Source organism: Oreochromis aureus, linkage group 1 (assembly GCF_013358895.1).
Source record: "Oreochromis aureus strain Israel breed Guangdong linkage group 1, ZZ_aureus, whole genome shotgun sequence".
Lineage (NCBI taxonomy): Eukaryota > Metazoa > Chordata > Actinopteri > Cichliformes > Cichlidae > Oreochromis > Oreochromis aureus.
The window spans coordinates 4,068,133-4,093,805 of NC_052942.1; the positions used below are offsets into that span (position 1 = coordinate 4,068,133).

The window sequence follows — 25,673 nt, forward strand, 5'->3', positions numbered from 1 at the left end:
TCGGGGCCTGATCACCCCCGGCTGGGTCGCCTGGGCGAGGGTGTATGATGTTGTGAGACCCGAAACACCTGATGACCCCAGGATACATCACTGAAGATGCGTACCAGTGCATCCAGGAGATGTGTCTTTATAGCTGCAACAACAGAGCCCAGCGCATAAGGCGCTGGTTATGATTAAACATGCGAGCAAGGAACACGAGTGGGTTGTGGTCGGTGTACACAACAAGGGGCAACATGCTGGACCCCAGGTATACGTGAAAGTGCTGAAGAGCCAACAACAAAGCCAGGGTCTCCTTTTCAATGGTGGAGTAGTTTAACTGATTTTTATTGAACTTGCGGGAAAAGTAACAAACGGGGTGGTCCAAACCCTGCAAGTCTTCTTGCAACAGCACTGCCCCAGCCCCGACAGCACTGGCATCAACCTCAAGTTTGAATGGTCGCGTCAAATCAGGTGCAGCTAACACAGGATTGTGGCAGAGGAGTTGCTTAAAAAAACACTTAACTCAAGACTTACTTTACCAAAACGTGATGTAAAGGAGCTCAAATGATTTAGTTCAGAAAGTTCAGCTACATACAGAAGAAGTGAAATAAATGAGACTCAGACAAAGGTTCTAAAGTTCGAAAATGTTGGCTTATATACATCTTTCTCTTCCCAGAAAAAGAAAATTTGTAACAAACAAAATAAAAATACTTTAAATAAAAGTTTCCCTTTGGTACCAATAGTTTCTCAGTAACAACCTTGTTTCACAATCCACATTGGTTACCTTAAAATCTTACCTGGGTGCACCCTTCTAAATATATATGTAAATAGGTTGCGGCTCAAAATAAAACACAGCTTCAATGGCAAAATTCCAAATAGCAAAATTAATTTGACATTGCATGGACCTCGTCAAAACCTTTATTTGGAGGAACGGTTCTAACTTGCCCACACCAAGTCTACTTCCTCTAAGTGGAGAAGTGTAGAGTCTGTAAAAGTCTTCAACAGTTTCAAGTAAAATGCCCAAATGTCAGGGCAATGTGTTTGTGTGGGAGGGGGGGGACAGCAAGTTCGAAATGGTGTGGAAGGGATTTTCGTTGCAGCTGGCCTACCACCCTCTGCCGTGCAGCAAGGGAAGAAGTCAACTGGTCCGTCAACGGGACAGGCTCACCATCAACATCAGATCCATCTAACGTCTAACGTTCCATCTAATTTCCAGTGGGGTTATGACCCCCCCCAATAATCAGACCCAACCAATATAGTCCCCCCAATAAAATTATGAATTATCTTGCATAAATAGGCTGTTGATTTTCTTTACTCATTTCAGTTATTACCAGCAAAATAGTTGCATGTTTAATCATCTGGGAATTTACCCAGATTTATTAATTTATTTAGACAGAGATCTTGACCCCCCTATCCCGATGGGATGCACTATCATGTGGGGCGACTTGGCCCATGTTGGGAGGTATGATCTGTACTTTAGGGAATCTCAGGAACCTCAAAGACCCTTGGGGGAAGCAAAATGCCCCACACCTAAGCTGCAGCTTAGGTGTGGGGCATTTTGGGTAGGTTAGGGGAAGCTTGCCTCGTCCTTTCTTTGTGTGTGGATAACTGGCATGGGATCTAAGGAGCTTGGAAAGAAAAGTGTCTGGACTTCTTTAAATTGCTTGAAGACGTTTCACCTCTCATCCAAGAAGCTTCCTCAGTTCTAGGGTCAAATGGTGGAGAGTCCCAGATTTAAGCCCTGTGGGAGTGTCCCCCCGAGAGGGACAAAAGGATGCAGCACACGGAAAGCTGCAGCAGTGCAAGGCTGTTGTTCCAGCCCCTGCTGGGTAAACACATTTTACAACATGTGCTGCAGTAGAGAAAACCTAACAAAATTGCATGGCAAAAAAAGAACAATGACAAAAAAGAAGTAAATAAACTCCTTAGAGCAACTTTCCCCAGGCTGCTACAGACCTGTTTTTGATCAAAAAGTGTAAACCATTGTGCGACTCAGAATTCAAATCATGTAATTTTATTTATAAAAAATAACCTTTGCATTTCTTTTAATAAAGAAAGTTTTAACAAAGCGAACACAATAGCTTGATGATAAGTATAAACTTGTTGCCATCACATTATGTAGCACATTTTAGGAGAGCTGGTCTGTGAGTTTGCCTTCTGTCGGATGAACTCTGGATAACAAACAAGAAGAAGAAAACAGAGAAAAGGAAAAAAAAATAGACACATTCCAGTGAACAAACAGAAAAACAGTCTTAAGGCATTCTTGGTCTCTGTGTGGAGAAATATTGTTAACTAATATTGTATGACTATTAAAACTGACGAATAGTCTGACCAGTGAAAGAAAGTTAAATCCCTGATTAGCTCACCTGCCAAATCTGTCCGGGAGATTTCCACCAACCCCTCATAGAGGCCTTTGATAGGGTTTTCTCCAGCTACGAGCACTCCATGAAGCCAGATTAACAGCATCCGGTGACCGTGATCTTTGAAGCTTTTCTTACCTTCAATTTAGATTTATATCAATCATTATCCATCTGAACTTTGAAATATTAGTTAAATACAGTCACTGTAAGCAGTTCTTATACCATCAGAGCATTTTTACAGTAACTAACTAGCTCATATAGTCTACTAGGTCTGTATTGTAACCAGAGACCAGTTTTCAGCAAGCGAGGTTCTTGGCCAGTAAGCAAAGCTGAATGACATCCTGATATCTTACATTTTAAGTGCCCCTGCAAAATGAAACAATATTTTATTTAATATATGTTAATATTTCATTTAAAGTTATTTAAACAGTTCAGCTTTGTCTAGCATGCACATAAAAATGTTCCTTACTTTAACAAGTTAAAAGTCAAATAGAGTTTAAAAGCAAGGTGTCACAGATCTGGCATTTCATTGGAATTAAAGAAAAAAGCTGTGTCCAGAATATAACTCTGGCAACAGTGTACAGAAGCTGAAAAATCTTATTATAATCCATGTTGCAAACTGCTGTAATCTTGGAGAGACTGCTCTTGGTTGGAGAACCAATCTACTCAAAGAGAAGGATTAACAATTTTCTCCAACTATGTCTAACACGGCCAAGCCAAACAAGTGTGAGTTTGGATGGATGGAGGTACAGTATCTACCACTCAGGAGGAGGGCAATCTGGTGGGCAGTTGAGCCAAGTTATTGGCCAGTAGTTGGACGGGACCGGCCCCTTCTTGGGATCCTCGGGGATCAGGACTGCCTTCGGTTAGACATCTCGGGTGCATCTCAACCATTAGCACCTGGTTCATTCATGCTGCCAGACGCTATTGGAGTTAGCTTGTTAGCTTCCCTATCCAGTAGGTGTTAACCATGGCAGGGACTGGTGCCGTCCAATTCTTCTGCTTGACATGTCTGCCACTGTGATGGTTACTGGATCCTTTTCAGGGAGGTTGCTGCAGTCTGCTCAGATTCACTAGCCACTGAGCATTTCTGTTGTGTTGCATCCTTCTTACATATACTCTTTCAGTATTGCTCTGTCTCCAGCATTGGTGGGGCTGTTCCCCTGCCACTCAGACTATACTTTGGTTATTTCAGTGGAGAACATCTGGTTTATTCTCCTGGCTTTTATCTCTCTGGTTAACCAAGGTTCAGGTATCAGGTATAGGCAGTTGTAGTTGTACGTCATTATAAGACAAGATATTGTATGATAATAGACGTTAGACGTTTTCTCCAAAAAGTGATGTTGTAAAAAAATACACCACCTGCTCTCTGAAATATTAAGGATTAAGTATCCATTTATTCATGTCAGACTATCCATATATTCTAAATAGATTTGTAGTTTAAAATTTGTTGTAGTAGAATTGTAGAAAGAATTCTTGGTCCGGGTTATAATTGACCTAGACCAGAGTTAATCACCTCAGGGACTCAGAATGCTGTAGAGCGAACCAGTCAGTGCCAAATTTGGGAATTTATTTTCAATAAAATCACTGGACCCATGAAACAGTGCTTCTGTTGTTCTGGACATTACAGGCCAAAGAGCAGCTTTATATTGCAGTTTTTCAAACTTGTATGTTTTCATGTATAAAGATTTATATATAAAAAACAAAAACATACAGGTACAAAAAAAGGTAATGAAAATAGCAATATATCTATCAATAAATTGTCAGGAACTCAGCACTGCTCACCTGTCCACTGTTGTTCTATAGCTTGTATATGTGCTTCACTAAAGTCCCAGTGCTGAGCAAGAATCTTCCACTCCCCATAACACAGATGCTTTGTGGCGAGGGTCCATAAAACAGAACGGAAGTGCTGTGTCTCCGGCTGGTGGTCCTGTTTGAAGCTCAGAGGTCTTCTTACCTGCTCACTGCGCCCGTGATCCTGAATTCAACATGGAGAAAGTTTTGTGAATCGTCCAAGGTTAAAAGGATGTTCACAAGTTTTATGAATATGATGTACAAAGAAAAAAAAACTGTCAGTACCTGTTGCTTTTAAAACTATCACAAAGAATTTATAAGATACTTAGCTGGTTTGTTAAGCATCTTGGAGACCTTGTCATAGTGTATGCAAGACTGAGTTGTTCTTGTTCTTTATAACTATGTCTGTATGCCAGGATTTTTTTTAACAATATCCAAAACAATTAATATGTACACAATGTGAACAACTCAAAAGCACATAGGTGCTGATACTCTGGAAAAGAGTGAAAATGTATTTATCAAATATGAGCACAGATTTCATATAAGGAGAGTGTATTTAGTATTAATACAGCTTGTATACAGCTTGTAGCAACACTTACCTTCTCCCACTTATAAAAACGGTCAGCTTTAATTATCATGTCTACCAGGACCACATGGTTTCCTCTTGCTGCCACTTCCAGACATGTTTTCCCCTGCTGTGTATATTAGATGGTCAGAAAAGCATTTCTTTGTTAGAAGACACAGTTATGAGTGTCATAGATCTGAAGCTATACTAAAACAGTTATCATGATGCTGTGCTACAAGATTAACTTTGTCTGGACAAAGAAAAAGTGAACTATGCATCAAGGTTTTAAATGGTGTAAAAAAAAGATATATATTCTACTTAAAACTAGCGTAACAAAGACCTTAATTAATATGATATAGAAGGATCAATGCACCAAGTGAAAACTGTTTGTATTTTTTAGTGTACAATGTGAAATACACAGCTCAACAAAGTAAAGGAACACTTGATCATCACAGTACAACCCCAAGTTAAACTTCACAGATATCAAGCTGTCGTCTTCGGAAGTGTAAGTGAATCAATTAATTTCACCTTTTTTTGGTCCAAATCAAATCGGTGTACTGAAGATGTTCCAAGGCAAACCTTATTATGTTATAGCATTACTTGGAGGGGGGGGTTGCCCTTATATTGTAGTAGTAGTTGGGGGAGTCTCCTTGTGGGTGTGTGAGTATAGTGTGGCAGCCATTACATGTTGCTTGTGTGTCTGTTCTGAGAGAAACCATACCTTTGTAACGGGCTGCCACCGGCGACTACCCATCCCCGCACATGTATGTACGGACAGAGTAGAGCCATGGAGACCTGGCTTGTATGGTCTTATGTTGCTAACGTCAAATAAAGGTCTGTTGTTCGATTTAACTGACTAGTTTCGAATTCTCCAGCTAACCTCCACACCACATGCTCGCTGGACCTGCTAGCCACTCCTTCCTCGCCAGACTGCTCTTACAGTTCCAAGACAGGTGATGGGCACAGACCATTATTCTCTCCTTATCCTTCCTGACTGATTTGCTTTTTGATATCCTCGTCAGTACTGGTTTGATGAGAGAGCACCTGCAGCACATCCAGGTTACACTGTGTCTCCCAGCACAGTCTGAAGAGTGAGGAGCAGATAGTAGGAGACAGGCCATTGCACAAGGAGAGCTGAAAGTTCATCGTAGTGTGAATGCTAGATAGAATTGTGCGTATGCGGGTTCGAATTGGTAAATGATGTTGTCTAAAGCTCTTTGAGTGCTTAAGACCATTTATCATTAACTATGCTAGCCAACAATATCCCGACTGCTGGGATGAAATCCTCAGAGCTTGTCTTAATGCACTGGGTCCTGAGTATGTGTTGCAGGGCAATACCCAGTGTAATGTGACCTGGCAATTATATAATGATGAAGACACTGATGTCACTACCTGGCCCTCATGTTCCACACACCTGAATCCCTCATCCAAATCTGGGAGGAGATCCCCCACACCACCATCCAGCATCTCATCCAGCCCTCAGAAGACTGATGATTATGCTTTTCACTGACCTCTGTGACCCCTTTTTGTTTTCAATGAATTTCACAATGTATTTCAGATTAAAATGAATATTTTTTAAGTCTGATGTGTGACTTTAGTGCTCCATTTATTTTTTTGAGCAGTGTACATAATATTCTGTGTGAAGCTGCGTGTGGTACCTTATCAGTTAAACTGAGACTAACTCTAGAAATCAGCATCATCTCAGCCAGGTCATGCCAGCCATGTTCTGAGGCAATGTGTAGTGCGGTCTGCTGCCTCTGTCGCCCACATGACAGACAATCATTAAGTAAAATTACTGCATCATAGGACATTTTATTATGCACTATGTTGGTGTGGCTGTGGAGCTTTGTACTTACAATGTCAGTGGCATTCAGGTTGCTGCCAGCGTCAATAAGCAATCGTACAACTTTTGTGTGATTGTTGAATACAGCCAGGTGGTGTGGTGTGCAGTGTTGCTGTTTCAAAGAGAAACAGGTATTAAAAATCTGCTACATGAAAGCTGCTCTCTGTGATATTACTTTTAAAATGTTTACAAGTGTTTACTGCCTAAATTTAAATTTCTTGATCATTTTATGCACCAAAATACCACTGTGTAAGAATACTTTAAAAGAATTATCATAATTATTTTAACACTGCTTACGTTGTTTATAGCATCTACATTGATTCCTGCCTTCAGCAGCAAGCTGGCCTCTCTGTCATGACCATGCTGTGCCACATAATGGAGAGCATTCATATTTCTCTACAGACAGAAAATAAATATTAATTCATAAAAATAACACTGCCAACCCACTCTTGCATTGCAAATTTAAGTAAACAAGCATACATTAGTTTGTGCATTGACATTACAGCCAGAATCCAGCAGAAGTCTAACACATTCATAGTGACCTCCATCAGCTGCCATGTGCAATGGTGTGAGACCATCCTACAACAACACAAGACAAGACAACAGGTACAATCAAGGTCAATTAGGAGCCAGCTACCTCACCAAGTTTACTGGGGAAACCACAGAAACTAACATTACTAACTAAGAGTTTTTCCCCCATACTGGGAAAGTTCTTTTATTTTTTGGCAAATTCAAATCTGGTCTTCCTGTTCTTGAGCGTAACCAGTGGTGTACACCTTGCTGTAAACTCTCTGTGTTTACATTATTGAAAATTCTCCTAATTCTGAGCTGGCTAGTATATGCCTTCTGGTTGAAAATGTCCCAAATGTTATTTTGGCTGCTCATGTAGCTTTTAAATCTCTCTCTGATATGTTTATTTAATTTTTAATTTAATGATGGCTTCTGTTGCTTCATCAACATCTCCCTAAAACTCATATTAAGTGTTCCAGTAAACAGCTACACAATGCCAAGTGTAAATTATGAGGTGCCGTAAGGGACATTATTACTGAAACGCTCTCACACACACACCACTGAAACGCTCTCACACACACTACTGAAATTTTACCTCTCACACACACTACTGAAATGCTCTCACACACACTACTGAAACGCTCTCACACACACTACTGAAAAACCAAGGCATTCCAGTTGAACAGGAAGGCATTCCAGTTGAACAGGAAGGCATTTCAGTTGAAAAGGAAGGCGTTTCAGTTAAACAGGAAGGCGTTTCAGTTGAACAGGAAGGCGTTTCAGTTGAACAGGAAGGCGTTTCAGTTAAACAGGAAGTTGTTTCTTGACAAGGAAACTGAAGGAAAAAGTGGTAGATTTCAAACAAACCACTACACAGATGTCTACTCAGCAACCTGCTAGTAGCCTAAGTGAAACAGCTGCATTACTTAACAATATATAAGCCTCAGCATACGTCAAAATTTAGAATAGCAGACGGGCATTATCCTGGTTAATTTTTTTGGCATATGTGCTTTTTGTCTTTTTTAGCAAAGAAAAAAATATCTTAAAATCATTTATAAAACCAGGGAGAGAAGGCTTAGCGTTCCTCCATTTAGCACAATGGATATGATATTTACTCAAAAGTATGATGATGACACCCAATGCTAGATGATCCATATAAAAAAATTTATGATGTAATTCAAATAGTGGCACATCATTAATATTTAGGGAAATCCAATTTTTTAAGTTGCACCAAATGCATTGTGTGATAGGGCATAGAAAAAAAGATGTTCTAGGGTTTCATTTTCATCAGTACAAAAAGAACACTGATCCACCTCAAAACCAAATCTATTTTTTAGTAATTCTGCCACAGGATTAATTTTGTTTATTACTTTAAGTGTGTTTCTTTAACTTTAGGTAGAATAGGCTATTTCATAAATTTTTAGTATGCTTTATCCTGTATATGAAATAACTAAATTAGAACCATGCAATGTAACCATTCTGTTGTAACTATGAAATATTTTGTCTTTGAAGAAACTACTAATAAATCTATTATTGCATTTTTATCAAACAGCTGACATTGCCCTAGCAATAAATTTTTGAGCACTGATGGGAACTTATTGTATATCATAAAGTTTTTAATCAAATGAAGCAGAGGCAGTGGGACCAGTTCACAAAATTTGTTATATTCTCTTTGAGAACAGTTTAGACAATATTTTTCTGAAAAGTCTGTGTAACTTAGAATGACACCGTTATCATCCAACAAATCTGTTATGAATATAATCTTTTTGTTTAAACCAGTCGCTTTTGAAAATTGATTTTTGATCAAGTGTTATTACCCTATGATTCCATAAGGTTTAATTATGGGGAGAAGTTGTGGGTATATCTCATTATCTCAGATTTTAACCATTTAATTCTAAGGGTGCCAACCATAAATTCTAATTCTGGAGTTTTGATACCACCTTTATTGTATTCCTTCACAAGCTGAGATGTTTCAATGTAATGAGTTTTATTCCTCCACAAAAATTTGAAAATAACTGTGTTAGCCTTATTAATGTTTTTAGAGGAGATATATAGAAAGTGTATATAGATATATATATAGAAGTGTGTGTGAGAGCGTTTCAGCAGTGTGTGTGAGAGCTAAAATTTCAGTAGTGTGTGTGAGAGCGTTTCAGTAGTGTGTGTGAGAGCGTTTCAGTTGTGTGTGTGAGAGCGTTTCAGTAGTGTGTGTGAGAGCGTTTCAGTTGTGTGTGTGAGAGCGTTTCAGTAGTGTGAGTGAGAGCGTTTCAGTTGTGTGTGTGAGAGCGTTTCAGTTGTGTGTGTGAGAGCGTTTCAGTTGTGTGTGTGAGAGCGTTTCAGTAGTGTGTGTGAGAGCGTTTCAGTTGTGTGTGTGAGAGCGTTTCAGTAGTGTGTGTGAGAGCGTTTCAGCAGTGTGTGTGAGAGCTAAAATTTCAGTAGTGTGTGTGAGAGCGTTTCAGTAGTGTGTGTGAGAGCATTTCAGTTGTGTGTGTGAGAGAATTTCAGTTGTGTGTGTGAGAGCGTTTCAGTAGTGTGAGTGAGAGCAAAATTTCAGTAGTGTGTGTGAGAGCGTTTCAGTTGTGTGAGTGAGAGCGTTTCAGTAGTGTGAGTGAGAGCGTTTCAGTAGTGTGTGTGAGAGGTAAAATTTCAGTAGTGTGTGTGAGAGCGTTTCAGTTGTGTGTGTGAGAGCGTTTCAGTAGTGTGTGTGAGAGCGTTTCAGTTGTGTGAGTGAGAGCGTTTCAGTAGTGTGAGTGAGAGCGTTTCAGTAGTGTGAGTGAGAGCGTTTCAGTTGTGTGTGTGAGAGCGTTTCAGTAGTGTGAGTGAGAGCGTTTCAGTAGTGTGTGTGAGAGCGTTTCAGTTGTGTGTGTGAGAGCGTTTCAGTAGTGTGTGTGAGAGCGTTTCAGTTGTGTGAGTGAGAGCGTTTCAGTAGTGTGAGTGAGCGTTTCAGTAGTGTGAGAGAGAGCGTTTCAGTTGTGTGAGTGAGAGCGTTTCAGTTTGTGTGTGTGAGCGTTTCAGTTGTGTGAGTGAGAGCGTTTCAGTAGTGTGAGTGAGAGCGTTTCAGTAGTGTGTGTGAGAGCGTTTCAGTTGTGTGTGTGAGAGCGTTTCAGTTGTGTGAGTGAGAGAGCGTTTCAGTAGTGTGAGTGAGAGCGTTTCAGTAGTGTGTGTGAGAGCGTTTCAGTTGTGTGTGTGAGAGCGTTTTCAGTAGTGTGTGAGAGCGTTTCAGTTGTGTGAGTGAGAGCGTTTCAGTAGTGTGAGTGAGAGCGTTTCAGTAGTGTGAGTGAGAGCGTTTCAGTTGTGTGAGTGAGAGCGTTTCAGTAGTGTGTGTGAGAGCGTTTCAGTAGTGTGTGTGAGAGCGTTTCAGTAGTGTGAGTGAGAGCAAAATTTCAGTAGTGTGTGTGAGAGCAAAATTTCAGTAGTGTGTGTGAGAGCGTTTCAGTAGTGTGTGTGAGAGCGTTTCAGTAGTGTGAGTGAGAGCGTTTCAGTTGTGTGTGAGAGCAAAATTTCAGTAGTGTGTGTGAGAGCGTTTCAGTAGTGTGTGTGAGAGCGTTTCAGTAGTGTGTGTGAGCTAAAATTTCAGTAGTGTGTGTGAGAGCGTTTCAGTTGTGTGTGTGAGAACGTTTCAGTAGTGTGTGTGAGAGCGTTTCAGTAGTTTTGTGTGTGAGAGCGTTTCAGTAGTGTGTGTGAGCGTTTCAGTTGTGTGTGTGAGAGGTAAAATTTCAGTAGTGTGTGTGAGAGCGTTTCAGTAGTGTGAGTGAGAGCGTTTCAGTTGTGTGTGTGAGAGCGTTTCAGTAGTGTGAGTGAGAGCGTTTCAGTTGTGTGTGTGAGAGCAAAATTTCAGTAGTGTGTGTGAGAGCGTTTCAGTAGTGTGTGTGAGAGCGTTTCAGTAGTGTGTGTGAGAGCTAAAATTTCAGTAGTGTGTGTGAGAGCGTTTCAGTTGTGTGTGTGAGAACGTTTCAGTAGTGTGTGTGAGAGCGTTTCAGTAGTTTGTGTGTGAGAGCGTTTCAGTAGTGTGTGTGAGAGCGTTTCAGTTGTGTGTGTGAGAGGTAAAATTTCAGTAGTGTGTGTGAGAGCGTTTCAGTAGTGTGAGTGAGAGCGTTTCAGTTGTGTGTGTGAGAGCGTTTCAGTAGTGTGAGTGAGAGCGTTTCAGTTGTGTGTGTGAGAGGTAAAATTTCAGTAGTGTGTGTGAGAGCGTTTCAGTAGTGTGTGTGAGAGCGTTTCAGTTGTGTGTGTGAGAGCATTTCAGTAGTGTGTGTGAGAGCGTTTCAGTTGTGTGTGTGAGAGCGTTTCAGTAGTGTGTGTGAGAGCGTTTCAGTAGTGTGTGAGCGCGTTTCAGTAGTGTGTGTGACAGCTAAAATTTCAGTAGTGTGTGTGAGAGCGTTTCAGTAGTGTGTGTGAGAGCGTTTCAGTAGTGTGTGTGAGAGCATTTCAGTAGTGTGTGTGAGCGCGTTTCAGTAGTGTGTGTGAGAGCTAAAATTTCAGTAGTGTGTGTGAGAGCGTTTCAGTAGTGTGTGTGAGAGCGTTTCAGTTGTGTGTGTGAGAGCGTTTCAGTAGTGTGAGTGAGAGCGTTTCAGTTGCGTGTGTGTGAGAGGTAAAATTTCAGTAGTGTGTGTGAGAGCGTTTCAGTTGTGTGTGTGAGAGCGTTTCAGTAGTGTGAGTGAGAGCGTTTCAGTTGTGTGTGTGAGAGGTAAAATTTCAGCAGTGTGTGTGAGAGCGTTTCAGTAGTGTGTGTGAGAGCGTTTCAATAGTGTGTGTGAGAGCGTTTCAGTAGTGTGTGTGAGAGCGTTTCAGTTGTGTGTGTGAGAGCGTTTCAGTAGTGTGTGTGAGAGTGTTTCAGTTGTGTGTGTGTGAGAGCGTTTCAGTAGTGTGTGTGTGCGCTTCAGTCAGTGTGTGTGAGAGCTAAAATTTCAGTAGTGTGTGTGTGAGAGCGTTTCAGTAGTGTGTGTGAGAGCGTTTCAGTAGTGTGTGTGAGGCGTTTCAGTGTGTGTGTGTGAGCGTTTCAGTAGTGTGTGAGCAGCGTTTCAGTAGTGTGTGTGAGAGCTAAAATTTCAGTAGTGTGTGTGAGAGCGTTTCAGTAGTGTGTGTGAGAGCGTTTCAGTTGTGTGTGTGAGAGCGTTTCAGTAGTGTGTGTGAGCGCGCTTCAGTAGTGTGTGTGAGAGCGTTTCAGTAGTGTGTGTGAGAGCGTTTCAGTAGTGTGTATGAGAGCTAAAATTTCAGTTGTGTGTGAGAGAGCGTTTCAGTAGTGTGTGTGAGAGCTAAAATTTCAGTAGTGTGTGTGAGAGCGTTTCAGTAGTGTGTGTGAGAGCGTTTCAGTTGTGTGTGTGAGAGCGTTTCAGTAGTGTGTGTGAGCGCGCTTCAGTAGTGTGTGTGAGAGCTAAAATTTCAGTAGTGTGTGTGAGAGCGTTTCAGTAGTGTGTGTGAGAGCTAAAATTTCAGTTGTGTGTGAGAGAGCGTTTCAGTAGTGTGTGTGAGAGCGTTTCAGTAGTGTGTGTGAGAGCTAAAATTTCAGTAGTGTGTGTGAGAGCGTTTCAGTTGTGTGTGTGAGAGCGTTTCAGTAGTGTGTGTGAGAGCGTTTCAGTAGTGTGTGTGAGAGCATTTCAGTAGTGTGTGTGAGCGCGTTTCAGTAGTGTGTGTGAGAGCTAAAATTTCAGTAGTGTGTGTGAGAGGTAAAATTTCAGTAGTGTGTGAGAGCGTTTCAGTAGTGTGTGTGAGAGCGTTTCAGTAGTGTGTGTGAGAGCGTTTCAGTTGTGTGTGAGAGCTAAAATTTCAGTAGTGTGAGTGAGAGCGTTTCAGTGGAGTGTGAGAGCGTTTCAGTAGTGTGTGTGAGAGCGTTTCAGTAGTGTGTGTGAGAGCTAAAATTTCAGTAGTGTGTGTGAGAGCGTTTCAGTAGTGTGAGTGAGAGCTAAAATTTCAGTAGTGTGTGTGTGAGCGTTTCAGTAGTGTGTGTGAGAGCGTTTCAGTTGTGTGTGTGAGAGCGTTTCAGTAGTGTGTGTGAGAGCGTTTCAGTAGTGTGTGTGAGAGCATTTCAGTAGTGTGTGTGAGCGCGTTTCAGTAGTGTGTGTGAGAGCGTTTCAGTTGTGTGTGTGAGAGGTAAAATTTCAGTAGTGTGTGAGAGCGTTTCAGTTGTGTGTGTGAGAGCGTTTCAGTAGTGTGTGTGAGAGCGTTTCAGTTGTGTGTGTGAGAGCTAAAATTTCAGTAGTGTGTGTGAGAGCGTTTCAGTAGTGTGTGTGAGAGCGTTTCAGTAGTGTGTGTGAGAGCGTTTCAGTAGTGTGTGTGAGAGGTAAAATTTCAGTAGTGTGTTCGAGAGCGTTTCAGTTGTGTGAGTGAGAGCGTTTCAGTGGAGTGTGTGAGAGCGTTTCAGTAGTGTGCGTGAGAGCGTTTCAGTAGTGTGTGTGAGAGCGTTTCAGTAGTGTGTGTGAGAGGTAAAATTTCAGTAGTGTGTGTGAGAGCGTTTCAGTAGTGTGTGTGAGAGCGTTTCAGTAATAATGTCCCTTACGGCACCTCATAGTAAGTGGTTGTCTGTCTCTCTGTGTTAGCACTGTAACAGATTGGCAGACTGTTCAAGGTGTGATGGATGCATCTGAGAGCAACTTGGGGTTACTATCTTGCCCCAAGACATTTGGCATGCAGACAGGAGCAGACAGGGGATCAAACTACCAACCTTGTTTGGTTTCCCAGATGTATAAATCATGGCAAACCTCCTGGCACTCAACAGCGAACACTAGATTACTCTATTTGTTTTGGGGGAACCAATTTTTGGTGCAGCGTGTTTTGGGGTTTAAAAGCCACAGTAACTCTGTGTTTAGAAAAAAATTAGTCTCAATTGTTCTGATACTCCTGACACATACGCAATCACTAAGGGTTTTCGCTTAGGCGGCAGTTTCAACTTCTCTCCTGGATCGGCTGGAGCTTTCTTTAGGTGCCTTGGATGAGTGACAAAACGTTTCTTCCACTGAAAACGCTACGTCCAGATGAACAGAATCAACTGTTTGGGATTTCCTTACCTGGATGATTGAGCATGCATTAAGACATTTTATACTTGAAACTGTGTAGGAGTTTCCATGGGAGTGTATGGGAATGAGTCTAACAAAAGCATAGGGTATATTTTCTACTTCTTACAATAATTGTAAATCTTGTACTATGTCTGTTGACTAACTAATAGAAATAACAGAAATAACTAAAAAAACAAACAGAATTTCTTGTGGAAAACTGAACCAGCATTTGTGAGGGATGAGGCTGAAGGATAGTTTACCTTAAAAAACTACAAAGCGCAGAAGCAATTCCTAGCAATGCTACCATTATTTCAGGAAATATTCTTAAGGTTGGAATTCAGACAACAACAACAGACAACAGACAACAACAGTATCAACAGAACATATGTAAAGACTTCTGACATGTTTTAAAAGAGATGTTTTGTGTTTAATAAATATTATAGATTTACTAAAGACACGTTTTAACATTGTCATAATGGGTTTTTCACTGTGGGCTGATAGGGAAAATGTAATTTATACTGTTTAAAATGAATAAACATGCACAGAAGAGAAGGATTCCTAAAGGTTTCTGAACATACCTCTTTAAGTGTACAGGCTCATCATCATACTTACTATATTCCTTTTATCCACACTGACACCAGTCTCTAGGATCTTCTGTAGGATCTCTGCGTGCCCTTTGCTTGCTGCTAGATGCATAGGCGTGTTTTCTTCCTGTATTCCAGACATAACAGTATGTAATAACCATACTGTAGATAGATTATATATATAAAAGGCTGACCTAGCCATGTGATGTGATGACATCTGTAGGTTGACATAAAATTAACAATTATTATTGGTTACACTTTCTTTTTTTTTGAGGCAAATGTAACCCAGAAAACATAAGTGATAAAATATCAGCTAACACCAACAAGTTTGGTAAACAGATTTGGTAAATAGATTGTACTGGCGCATTGTATAGACACAGATAGTTGTTAATAATCAGCAAGTAACATGTGGCAAAATACCAAAATTTAATTCACCCAAAGTTGAGCAGAGAATTGTTGGATGATTTCCCAGTACAATGACCAGCACAGCAAGCCACAGATATTTTCAGATAAATGTATTAAAATTGTTCCCCAAGGTGCCAACATCACAAATATAATTGTGAATCAAACTGTATCTAGAAGACAATGACGGGTAACTAAGCCTTAATAAATTTAATTGAATCTGAGTCCAAGTCCAGGGACTGGCAAGTTTCTGAAGCCATCATCAAGTAGCCATTTGCGGTGCAGTTTGCACCAACCAGCTAAGTAAAGAGAAACCACAGTCCATCATTACTTTATGAATCGAAGGTCAGTCCAGCAACCAACAACCATCCAACAACCATCAAGCCCTATGAAACTGGCTCACATGAGAACTGCCCCAGGACAGGAAGACCAAGAGTCACCTCTGCTGCTGAGAATAAATTCATGTGAGTCACCAGCCTCAGAAATCGCAAGATAACAGCACCTCAGATTAGAGCCCAGATAAATGCCAGACAGAGTTTTAGCATTTCTACAGGGTGGGCCATTTATATGGATACACCGTAATAAAATGGGAATGGTTGGTGATATTAAAGTCCTGTTTGTGGCACATTAGTATATGTGAGGGGGCAAACTCCTCAAGATGGGTGGTGACCATGGTGGCCATTTAGAAGTCGGCCATCTTGGATACAACTTTTGTTTTTTCAATAGGAAGAGGGCCATGTGACACATCAAACTTATTGGTAATGTCACAAGAAAAACAATGGTGTGCTTGGTTTCAACGTAACTTTATTCTTTCATGAGTTATTTACAAGTTTCTGACCACTTATAAAATGTGTTCAATGTGCTGCCCATTGTATTGGATTGTCAATGCAACCCTCTTCTCCCACTCTTCACACACTGATAGCAACACCGCAGGAGAAATGCCAGCACAGACATCCAGTATCCGTAGTTTCAGGTGCTGCACATCTCATATCTTCACATCATAGACAACTGCCTTCAGATGACCCCAAAGATAAAAGTCTAAGGGGGTCAGATCGGGAGACCTTGGGGGCCATTCAACTGGCCCACGATGACCAATCCACTTTCCAGGAAACTGTTCATCTAGGAATGCTCGGACCTGGCACCCATAATGTGGTGGTGCACCATCTTGCTGGAAAAACTCAGGGAACGTGCCAGCTTCAGTGCATAAAGAGGGAAACACATCATCATGTAGCAATTTCAAATATCCAGTGGCCTTGAGGTTTCCATTGATGAAGAATGGACCCACTATCGTTGTACCCCATATACCACACCAAACCATCACTTTTGTTGTTCCAACAGTCTTGGAGGGATCCATCCAATGTGGGTTAGTGTCAGACCAATAGCGGTGGTTTTGTTTGTTAACTTCACCATTCACATAAAAGTTTGCCTCATCACTGAACAAAATCTTCTGCGTGAACTGAGGGTCCTGTTCCAATTTTTGTTTTGCCCATTCTGCAAATTCTGTGCGCCGATCTGGGTCATCCTCGTTGAGATGCTGCAGTAGCTGGAGTTTGTAAGGGTGCCATTTGTGAGTAGCTAATATCCGCCGAAGGGATGTTCGACTAATGCCACTCTCCAGTGACATGCGGTGAGTGCTACGCTGTGGGACCTTGCTGAATGAAGCTAGGACAGCCACTGATGTTTCTTCATTAGTGACAGTTTTCTTGCATCGACATTTTGGCAAATCCAACACTGAACCAGTTTCACGAAACTTAGCAAGCAGTTTGCTAACTGTAGCATGGGAGATGGGTGGTCTCGTAGGGTGTCTTGCATTGAAATCTGCTACAATGACCCGGTTACTGCGTTCAACAGATATCAACACAATTTCGATCCGCTCCTCACGTGTTAACCTCTTCAACATGTCAATGGCTGTGAACAAAGAGAAACTTGTAAATTACTCATGAAAGAATAAAGTTACATTGAAACCAAGCACACCATTGTTTTTCTTGTGACATTACCAATAGGTTTGATGTGTCACATGGCCCTCTTCCTATTGAAAAAACAAAAGTTGTATCCAAGATGGCCGACTTCTAAATGGCCACCATGGTCATCACCCATCTTGAGGAGTTTGCCCCCTCACATATACTAATGTGCCACAAACAGGACTTTAATATCACCAACCATTCCCATTTTATTACGGTGTATCCATATAAATGGCCCACCCTGTACATCAACTGTTCAGAGAAGACTGTGTGAATCAGGCCTTTATGGTCAAATAGCTGCTAAAAAACCACGACTAAGGAAAAGCAACAACCAGAAGAGATTTGTTTGAGCCAAGAAACACGAGGAATGGACAATAGACCAGTGGAAATCTGTGCTTTGGTCTGATGAGTCCAAATTTGACATCTTTGGTTCCACCCACCATGTCTTTGTGCAATGCAGAAAAGATGTACGGATGGTCTCTACATGCATGGTTCCCACCGTGAAGCATTGAGGAGGTGGTGTGATGGTGTGGGGGTGCGTTGCCGGTGTCACTGTTGGGGATTTATTCAAAATTGAAGGCACATTGAACCAGCATGGCTAACACAGCATCCTGCAGCGACATGCCATCACATCCAGTTCGAGTTTAGTTGGACCATCATTTATTTTTCACACACCTCCAGGCTGTGTGAGGGCTATTTGACCAAGAATGAGAGTGATGGTGTGCTGCACCAAATGGCCTGGCCTCCACAGTCACCTGACCTAAACCCAATCGAGATGGTTTGGGATGAGATGGACTGCAGAGTGAAGGCAGAAGGACCAACAAGTGCTCAGCATCTCTGGGAACTCCTTCAAGACTGTTGGAAAACCATTTCAGGTGACGACCTCATGAAGTTCATGGAGAGAATGCGAACAGTGTGCAAAGCAGTAATCAAAGCAAAGGGTGGCTATTTTGAAGATTCTAAAATATAAAAAATGTTTTGAGTTATTTCTCACTTTTTTGTTTACTTTATAATTCTATGTGTTCATTCATAGTTTTAATGCCTTCACTGAGAGGGAGAGCCTAACAAAGCTTTTTGTACAGCATCTGCTTGTATGGCTAAAAACATATGCTGATTCAAAGTGTGTGTCTGTGTGTGTGTGTGCATATCTACCTTGTCCTTCAAACCATGTATGTAACCCATTCCAATCAGAAATTCAACTACTTCAAGCTGTCCATGCTCAGCAGCTAGGTGTAGTGCTGTCTTCCCTGACTGAGCAGAAAGACATACACATATGTTACATATAGTGTATACAAACAAGATATAATAACTCTATTAATATCCATATAATAAGACATTCCATTCATTTCCAGCTTGATTTATTGATATACTGCTTATACACTGCTCAAAAAATGTAAGGAAACACTTTCATCTGAGTATAGCATCAACTAAATTAAATTTCTGGGATGTTGATCTGGTCAGTTAAGTAGTAAAGCACTTTGTACCGGATGCAATAGTGATGGGCTAAAGCTTAGGGCTCCCAGTTTGCCTACCAGATGCTGTGGGATGATGGTATTCTTCTCCAGGTGTGCAAGGTTCCGGTACAGAGCCAAGGAGATAGCATCCTCATTTGAGTGAGTTGGCCAGTAGGCAAACTGGAAGGGGAAGGAATCTGGAGCTAATGTGCTCTTTTTTTCAGTCTCTCAAAGCACTACATCATAATAGGAGAAAGTGCGACAGGCCAGTAGTGATGTGTTCCGAGTTTTTTTCCACATTGGGACAATAGTGGCAGTCTTGAAACATGATAGAACTTTGGCTTGATCTAGTGAGGTGTTTCTGATAGAACATAAACCAGCTGATCTGTACATCTCACAGATATGTTACCTTGGCCTGAGGCCTTCTTTGTATTGACTCTACTCAGAGTCCTCCTTGCATCAGCCATGTCAAGACAGAGTGCCTTCTCCTCCTGTTGAGGATCAGAAGAGTCCTGTGTAGTGCCTCAAACCATCAACAGAAGAACCAGAAGAAATGACATCCCTTAAATCCAGTTTGTTGTTGTGTAATAATAGATGGGAGAATGTTATTTGTCTTTTGGCTAAAGCTTTGGCAAGATTTTTAGCGTTAATCATAGAGAGAGGTCTGTGGGAGGTACATAGCTCAGGTTCTTCATCCCTTTTCAGGAGCAGGCTTATAGTCGTTCATCTTAAGGTGGGACGGAGTTCACATCAGAAAGATTTGAGAGAGACTGAATGTATTATTGGAGCCAATTTAGTATGGAACTTTTTGAAGAATCAGTTGGGGCCAGAGGCTTTGTTATCCTGCATCTATCACCTGATAATCATTATTATCAGCAATAAACTCACGATTGTCAAAGAATTTTGACATCCCAGTAGCATCTTACTGGGTTTCTGACTGGTATAGTTGAGAGTCTGAGAACATTTAAAGAAAACAGACTTGAATAATGATCTTTTTGTAGCTGTCCAGTTGAGTCTTTATCTTTGGTACTAAACGTGAGGAGATGTTGCGATATAGTTGATAAGATAGAAGTTGGCTTGACTTGTCGCCATACTCATAATGCATAGAGCAAGCACGTAAAAAAGGTCTCTGAAGAAGTAATTAAGGCATTGTCCATCTGCAAAGGATTGGATTTACAAGTTTTATTCAAATGGGCAGAGAATGAAATGATAACCTCAAGGAGATAGGCTTTAGTGATTCCCAAAGCATGGAATATAAAATTGTCTGTTTCTCTGTTTGGTTTAATGCAATGAAGTCAACTATTGAGGATTTAATAAGTTTATCAAAGTTGTCAGCAAATAGCAACATCAGACTGAATCTCATTGAGGCCAGGTATCAGTTTTGTAGTGAAGTTTCAAGATTGACAGAGAGTAGGGCGTGGCCCAAAATAATGGTAGGATTATATTTAACTGCTGAAACTTTCTGAATAAGTTTTACACCACTGAAAAAATAATATGTGAGGGCATCATTTTTTCATTTTGACTTTCACTTCCACTCCATTAAATGATGTGGCATCCTTTATTCGTAGCACATTACTTAGTCCATATCAGTATAGATATCCAGCATGATTTTATGTTTTGAAAGTGTTCCCTTTTTTTGGGCAGTGTATTTTGCGCTAATAATTTTTTGCTAGGAGATGAGAAAAGAAAGGAAGTGTTTGTTCTTTTTATAACTCAATTAGTACAAAATTGCTTTGTAAAGCTAGTAGTCTGTCACCTTTTCAACTCCATCTAGACTGATGCCTTCTAGGTGCTCCAAGATGAACGCCAATACTCTGATGTGGCCTCGCTGAGCAGCACAGTGCAGCATATTCAGACCATCCTAACATAAAAAGGATATCAGGTCAAGACAATGACCTTGTTAAAAATAAGTGGTATTGCAACCCAATTAAAAAACAACTTTAAATTCAGATTTTTTAACAGTTCAATGAAATATGGTAGCTCTTACTTTGTTTTCAGAGTTGAGCTTTGCTCCACAAGACACCAGGATCTGTAGGATGTTTAGGTGACCAAACCAGGATGCCAGAAGCAGAGCATTCATCCCAAACTGTGGACGATATTTACAAGCTAATGAATCAGAACACACAGAGAAAAATGTCTGACATAGGAATAGTAATCAAAACCGGTTCTTTTAGAAGACTGGTTCCCAGTAGTTAAATTCCTTGGAATTTAGTCTGCCTGCCTATCGATTCCAGTTGTACTTGCACTACAATCACCTGAATTTAGTTTGTGCTGGAGGACAAATATAGTGGCACGGTCCACACTTTGTATATGGACATTATTATTTTTATTGCACAAAAGGATAAGAGCGTGACAGTAAGATGAAAACTGCATCCAGGACAGAAACAACTCCATTATGTTGCTAACACAACTTTGGCTCTTTACATGCACAGACAGCATAACAAACCCATCATTGTCAAATTTCTCCAAGATTATGTTAAATGATGGTTTTCACAAGGTATAGCAATTCTATTTTCAATTCAGTTTTATTCATATAGTGCCAAATCACATAAACAATTGCTGCAAGTCACTTTATATTTAAAGGTAAAGACCCTGCAATAATACAGAGAAAACAGACAGCCAAATGACCCCGAATGAGCAAGTACGATGGCAACAGTGGGAAGGAAAAACTCCCTTTTAACAAGAAGAAGCCTTCGGCAAAACCAGTCTCAGGGAGGGGCGGCCATCTGCTGTGAACAAGAACAGTCTTTTAACCATGACCAGCAGCTGTAATAGAACCTGAAGCATACAAGAACGTCCTAAACAAGGGAAGGTATTTGCTCATGCACACTGACTGAGACAACTGATGGTACCCCCTGTAAACCAGAACCAGTGCAGGGGGATACTGATGTATGACTACCAGTTGAACAACTTTAGCAAACATTGGTGTGGCTGCTCATTGGAAGACACAGTGGAATCGAGCCTGTCAGGTGAGTATGGGAACTACTTCAACCATTTTAACTCAAGGCATGTTTTTTAGCTAACTGTTAGATTACTGAATTCTTACTGTACACATGGGTTTACAAGCAGGATATCGCTGCAGGGCTATTCACAGACAAAGCTACTGGCTATAATTCTAACTATTCTAAAAATGTCACTACCCATTATGACCTAAATGTCAATGTAATTACTGTTCATTTAAAAAGAGCCTTCTGTGCTAGATGTGTCAGACTGACAGCAAAACCTAGGGTAAAATAACTTCAGCAAGAATACAAATCCACAGTATGTTATTCCCCATATCAAGGAATGGTGTTATGGGCGTGTTATTGTTACCACGTTTACAAGACTAGTAGGGTCCGCATGAGCACAACATCTGCATGCACGGACTAGCCTTTGCCGACAACCCCACAATGTTCCAACTATGCATGCACCGACCCAAACTGTAACAGGAACAGGTGTGTGCAGATGTCTTTATCCACATCTGCAACAGAATACAATCCACTTTCAGCTTCCCCCTTGAACTTATAAAGGAATTTTGTAACTAAGGAAGTGAGAAATTGCTCTTGTATCAGTTCAAGTTTACTTACACTGTCAGTCTCATTGATGTCCACATCATACTCCAGTAGGAGACGCAAAGCCTGTTCATTCCCAGCTCCTGCTGCCCAGTGCAGTGCTTTTCGGCCTACCTACACACACACGCACACGCACACACACAAGACAATAATCGTACTGGTGCCATTTGCAGCCGAATGTGATGCGGCGGGAATGAGAATCAGGACATCCAAGTCTGAGGCTGTGGTCCTTAGCTGGGAAAGGGTACAGTGCCCATTCTGAGTAAGGGACAAGTTACTGCCCCAAGTGGAGGAGTTTAAGTATCTCGGGGTCCAACAGATGGATTGGCTGCAGTGATGCGAACACTGTACCAGTCTGTTGTGCTGAAGAGAGAGCTGAGTGTAAAAGCCACCTTCACCGAAGGTCATGAGCTTTGGGCAGTGAATGGACGAGATAATGCGGCAGAAATTAGTTTCCACCGGAGGGTGGCTGGCCTCTCCCTGAGTACAGCCATCCGGCAGGGGTTCAATGTAGAGCCACTATGCTTCCACATCGAAAGGAGCCAGGGGTCTGTTTATAATGAGAGGAGTGCACCTGTCTGTGCCTCCTAAACTCTAATATGAGTTCTTTTGTTTTAAGGACATTAAGCTTCAGGTTATTTTCTGAACACCAGCGGGACGAGTTCTCTGCCTCTATGAGCCCAATCATGGTGTCGTCACTGGCATACTTGACGATGACGTTGGTTGGGTGGGTTGATGTGCAGTCATAGGTGTACAGGTCGTACAGTAGGGGGCTAAGAAAGCAGCTCTGGGATCCGATGCTGAGTAACATTGGGAGGGAGAGTTAAAGAAGTTTAGTTAAAGAAAATACAAAAGAGTCACTGGGAATATTTAGTGTTTGGTCTGAACAACTCAAAATAAAGATTAGAGATTGAAGTTTAAATTCAAAGGAGTATTTTCTCAGTAAACCTATAAACTGATACCATTTACCTGGTTTTTGGGTATAGCCACATATCATTTTAAACTGCAGGAGGCTCTAGTGAATCATGTTCTGTATATTTGATACATATACCAAAAACAAGTCAGAATACCAAACTTAATGTCTCTCTGATTATCACTGGTTCAAATGTTTAGGGATGACTGATAATTAAATTTGATAAGTAATTACATAAAAACAACAACAACACTGAATAGTCCACAAGACAATAACCAGGGCATTATCTCAAAAAGGACTTTAGTATACTATATAATATATTATATTTTAAAATATTATCCATCAATGCATATAGGTGGACCAAAACCAGGACAGCTTAGTTATTCTTTGACAAATTTACAAAAACATACTTCCTGAAATGCAGTAGCAGGCTTTCATTGAACGCACAAGTGTCATTTCCAAAAATCTAGCAAAAGTGACTTTCAAAGCATTCTCATCATAACAGTCTTCACCGCTCGATTATCTTAACAAAGGCTGAGTGGACTTACAGCAATACAGAAAACAGAGTTTACCGTGTGTACATACTATTAACTTCATCATACATAAATAACCCAGGAGTCTTCAAAGCAACTCTGGTTCATCGAGACGACAATATAATGAAAATATGGTCTCCGGTTAGTTTGAAATTGAATATTGGTCAAGGGTTCACTTTGTTCACCTCAGACTTTCAGTACAACTGTGTATCACACCAGTTACAAAATAGTGTCATAATTCTGCAGTGGTCAGATATTTAAATGATGAGCAGGACGAGGAACTGAGAGCAGTAGCAGTTTATGAGAAATCTGTTCCAGAATGTGAATAAAACCAGAAAGATAGTGACCGACTCTAGACAACAGAGGACAGATATTTATCAGAGCCCGTGTTCATCCTGGGACAGGACGTTAGTATACAGTTGTGTTCATAAGTTTACATACCCTGGTATATGCATATAAATAATAATAGTAAAATGTTTCTTTCACTCATGGTTAGTGGTTGGCTGACGCCATTTATTGTCAAACAACTGTGGGAAAAGGTAGTTGAACTCTATAAAACAGGAAAAGGATAAAAGAAAATATCAGCAGTGTCAAACTCCAATTAAGAAGTTAGGGGGAAAATTAGGGGTTCTGCTGAAACAAAACCACAGTCAAGCAGACCAACTAATATTTCAGCCACAACTGCCAGAAAAATTGTTTGGGATGCAGCTCCCCCAATCAGAAGCAGGACCAGCAGACTCTTAAAGGTGCAGAAAAACTCATACACAACAGACCAGACATACTGACACACTGGGCCATACAACAGACTAAGACAGAATGAGACTAGGCAAGAAAAGAAAATGAGAATTTAGAGGAGTAAATAAGACCCAAGGCCTTGATTTTTAAAGGCATCAACTGCTGACATCCAGAAAAGTCTGTGCTTCAGCATGCTTACTTTGTTTTTGGCATTGACGTCCACACCCTTCTTGATGAGTTCTTGCATTTTCCATGTGTCATTTCTTTTTGCAGCATCGTGAAACTCCTTTTCAGACCACAACACTGAAATCAGACAAAGAAAAAACCCTAAGCGTCAAATCTGTGCTGGAGTTGGAATGCCATTTATCACCTTTGAGCCTAACCCCACCCATTGCATAAAAGTTAATAATACAAGAAAAAGTTTACAAGAGGAAGACGGGGGTGCAGAAAGAGTTAAATAAGCTATGTGAATGTGTGAGCCTGAATGATGCTCAGGCCACAGATAAATGAAAAGTGGCAAAACAATTCACTTCTGCCACAGTTTCTTTTGACATAAAGGGACTTTAGCATGACATTCAAGTTCCAGCACCACTTTGCCTGAAGTTAAAGCTAAGTCTTTGATCTCTATCGGCATTCATGACCTGTGCTACCATTTGTAACTGTGGAGACATGTATGGCTGCAAAGGAAATTAATTTAGTATGGTTGTTGGTTCTACTTTCTTTCACCCTCATGTTGTGTTCTGGTCAAATCTGACCCATTTAAAACATTTATCACTGAAAAAGGTTTCATCAGACTGACCTGAACATTCCATGACTTTGTCCACAAAAGAGTCCAGTACACAAAAAAAATTTGGTGTATTTCAATTAATATTTGTACACTCTTGGTGTACAAAGTAGTGTTAATAACTGAGTTCAGGTACATACTGCTCAGTTGGACACACATACACACACAAACGCAAACACACCCCTTGGGTTCCCTGGGAACCACTACGGAAACATTTTCCCTAGTAGAACCTCTCTTCCACGGAACAACTCCAACTGTGTTGGCAGTTCTCACAAACAGTTGCAACATTGTTTCAAAGGCATTACACTTTTTTGTAGATTTCGTTTACAATACTTTCTTTGAAGCAAAGCCCCCCCCCAAAAAGCATTGAGACAACTATGTGGCAACACCAGGGCAGGTTGATATACCCTAAGTGAGGCTCTTGATTACATATTTGATCACTACACTGGTGAGGACAAGTGAGAGAATGAAACTGACAGTGAGGATGAATTAGAGGAGGAAGTGTCAGAAGCTAAAGGCAGCACAGAATATAATTTGTGCAATTCAGACCAAGAACTGATGAGGAGGAATTCAGTGATGAAGATGATGCTGCTGTCACATTCAAGAACTTCAGGAACTTATCCCCACCTGACAATCACGTTAGGTTTTCTGCTGAAAATTTCATCAGCACCTACAAAATTTGCTGTATCCTGGATGATGACATCAAATCCTGCTTTGAA

At 40.9% G+C, this 25,673-nt stretch overlaps 1 protein-coding gene across 4 annotated transcripts in view; it reads right to left on the reverse strand.

The window, feature by feature from the left end:
• Positions 1 to 1,972: 1,972 nt before the first annotated feature.
• Positions 1,973 to 25,673, reverse strand: part of ankdd1a (ankyrin repeat and death domain containing 1A) — a 29,349-nt gene continuing 5,648 nt past the window's right edge. For 2 of the 4 annotated variants that reach the window (XM_031744138.2, XM_039622207.1), the window contains 14 exons: positions 24,370 to 24,473; positions 22,005 to 22,103; positions 20,426 to 20,524; positions 20,195 to 20,299; positions 18,137 to 18,235; positions 14,650 to 14,748; positions 7,022 to 7,120; positions 6,839 to 6,937; positions 6,555 to 6,653; positions 6,357 to 6,455; positions 4,733 to 4,828; positions 4,125 to 4,317; positions 2,346 to 2,477; positions 1,973 to 2,150 (listed from right to left, as the gene is read on the reverse strand). In XM_031744138.2, coding sequence (XP_031599998.1) covers positions 2,089 to 2,150; positions 2,346 to 2,477; positions 4,125 to 4,317; positions 4,733 to 4,828; positions 6,357 to 6,455; positions 6,555 to 6,653; positions 6,839 to 6,937; positions 7,022 to 7,120; positions 14,650 to 14,748; positions 18,137 to 18,235; positions 20,195 to 20,299; positions 20,426 to 20,524; positions 22,005 to 22,103; positions 24,370 to 24,473 — 1,484 coding nt within the window. In that variant the 3' untranslated portion in view covers positions 1,973 to 2,088. Of the gene's footprint in view, positions 2,151 to 2,345; positions 2,478 to 4,124; positions 4,318 to 4,732; positions 4,829 to 6,356; positions 6,456 to 6,554; positions 6,654 to 6,838; positions 6,938 to 7,021; positions 7,121 to 14,649; positions 14,749 to 18,136; positions 18,236 to 20,194; positions 20,300 to 20,425; positions 20,525 to 21,750; positions 21,899 to 22,004; positions 22,104 to 24,369; positions 24,474 to 25,673 lie in introns of those variants that run through there. The other 2 variants (XM_039622243.1, XM_039622277.1) reach the window with 2 other exon arrangements.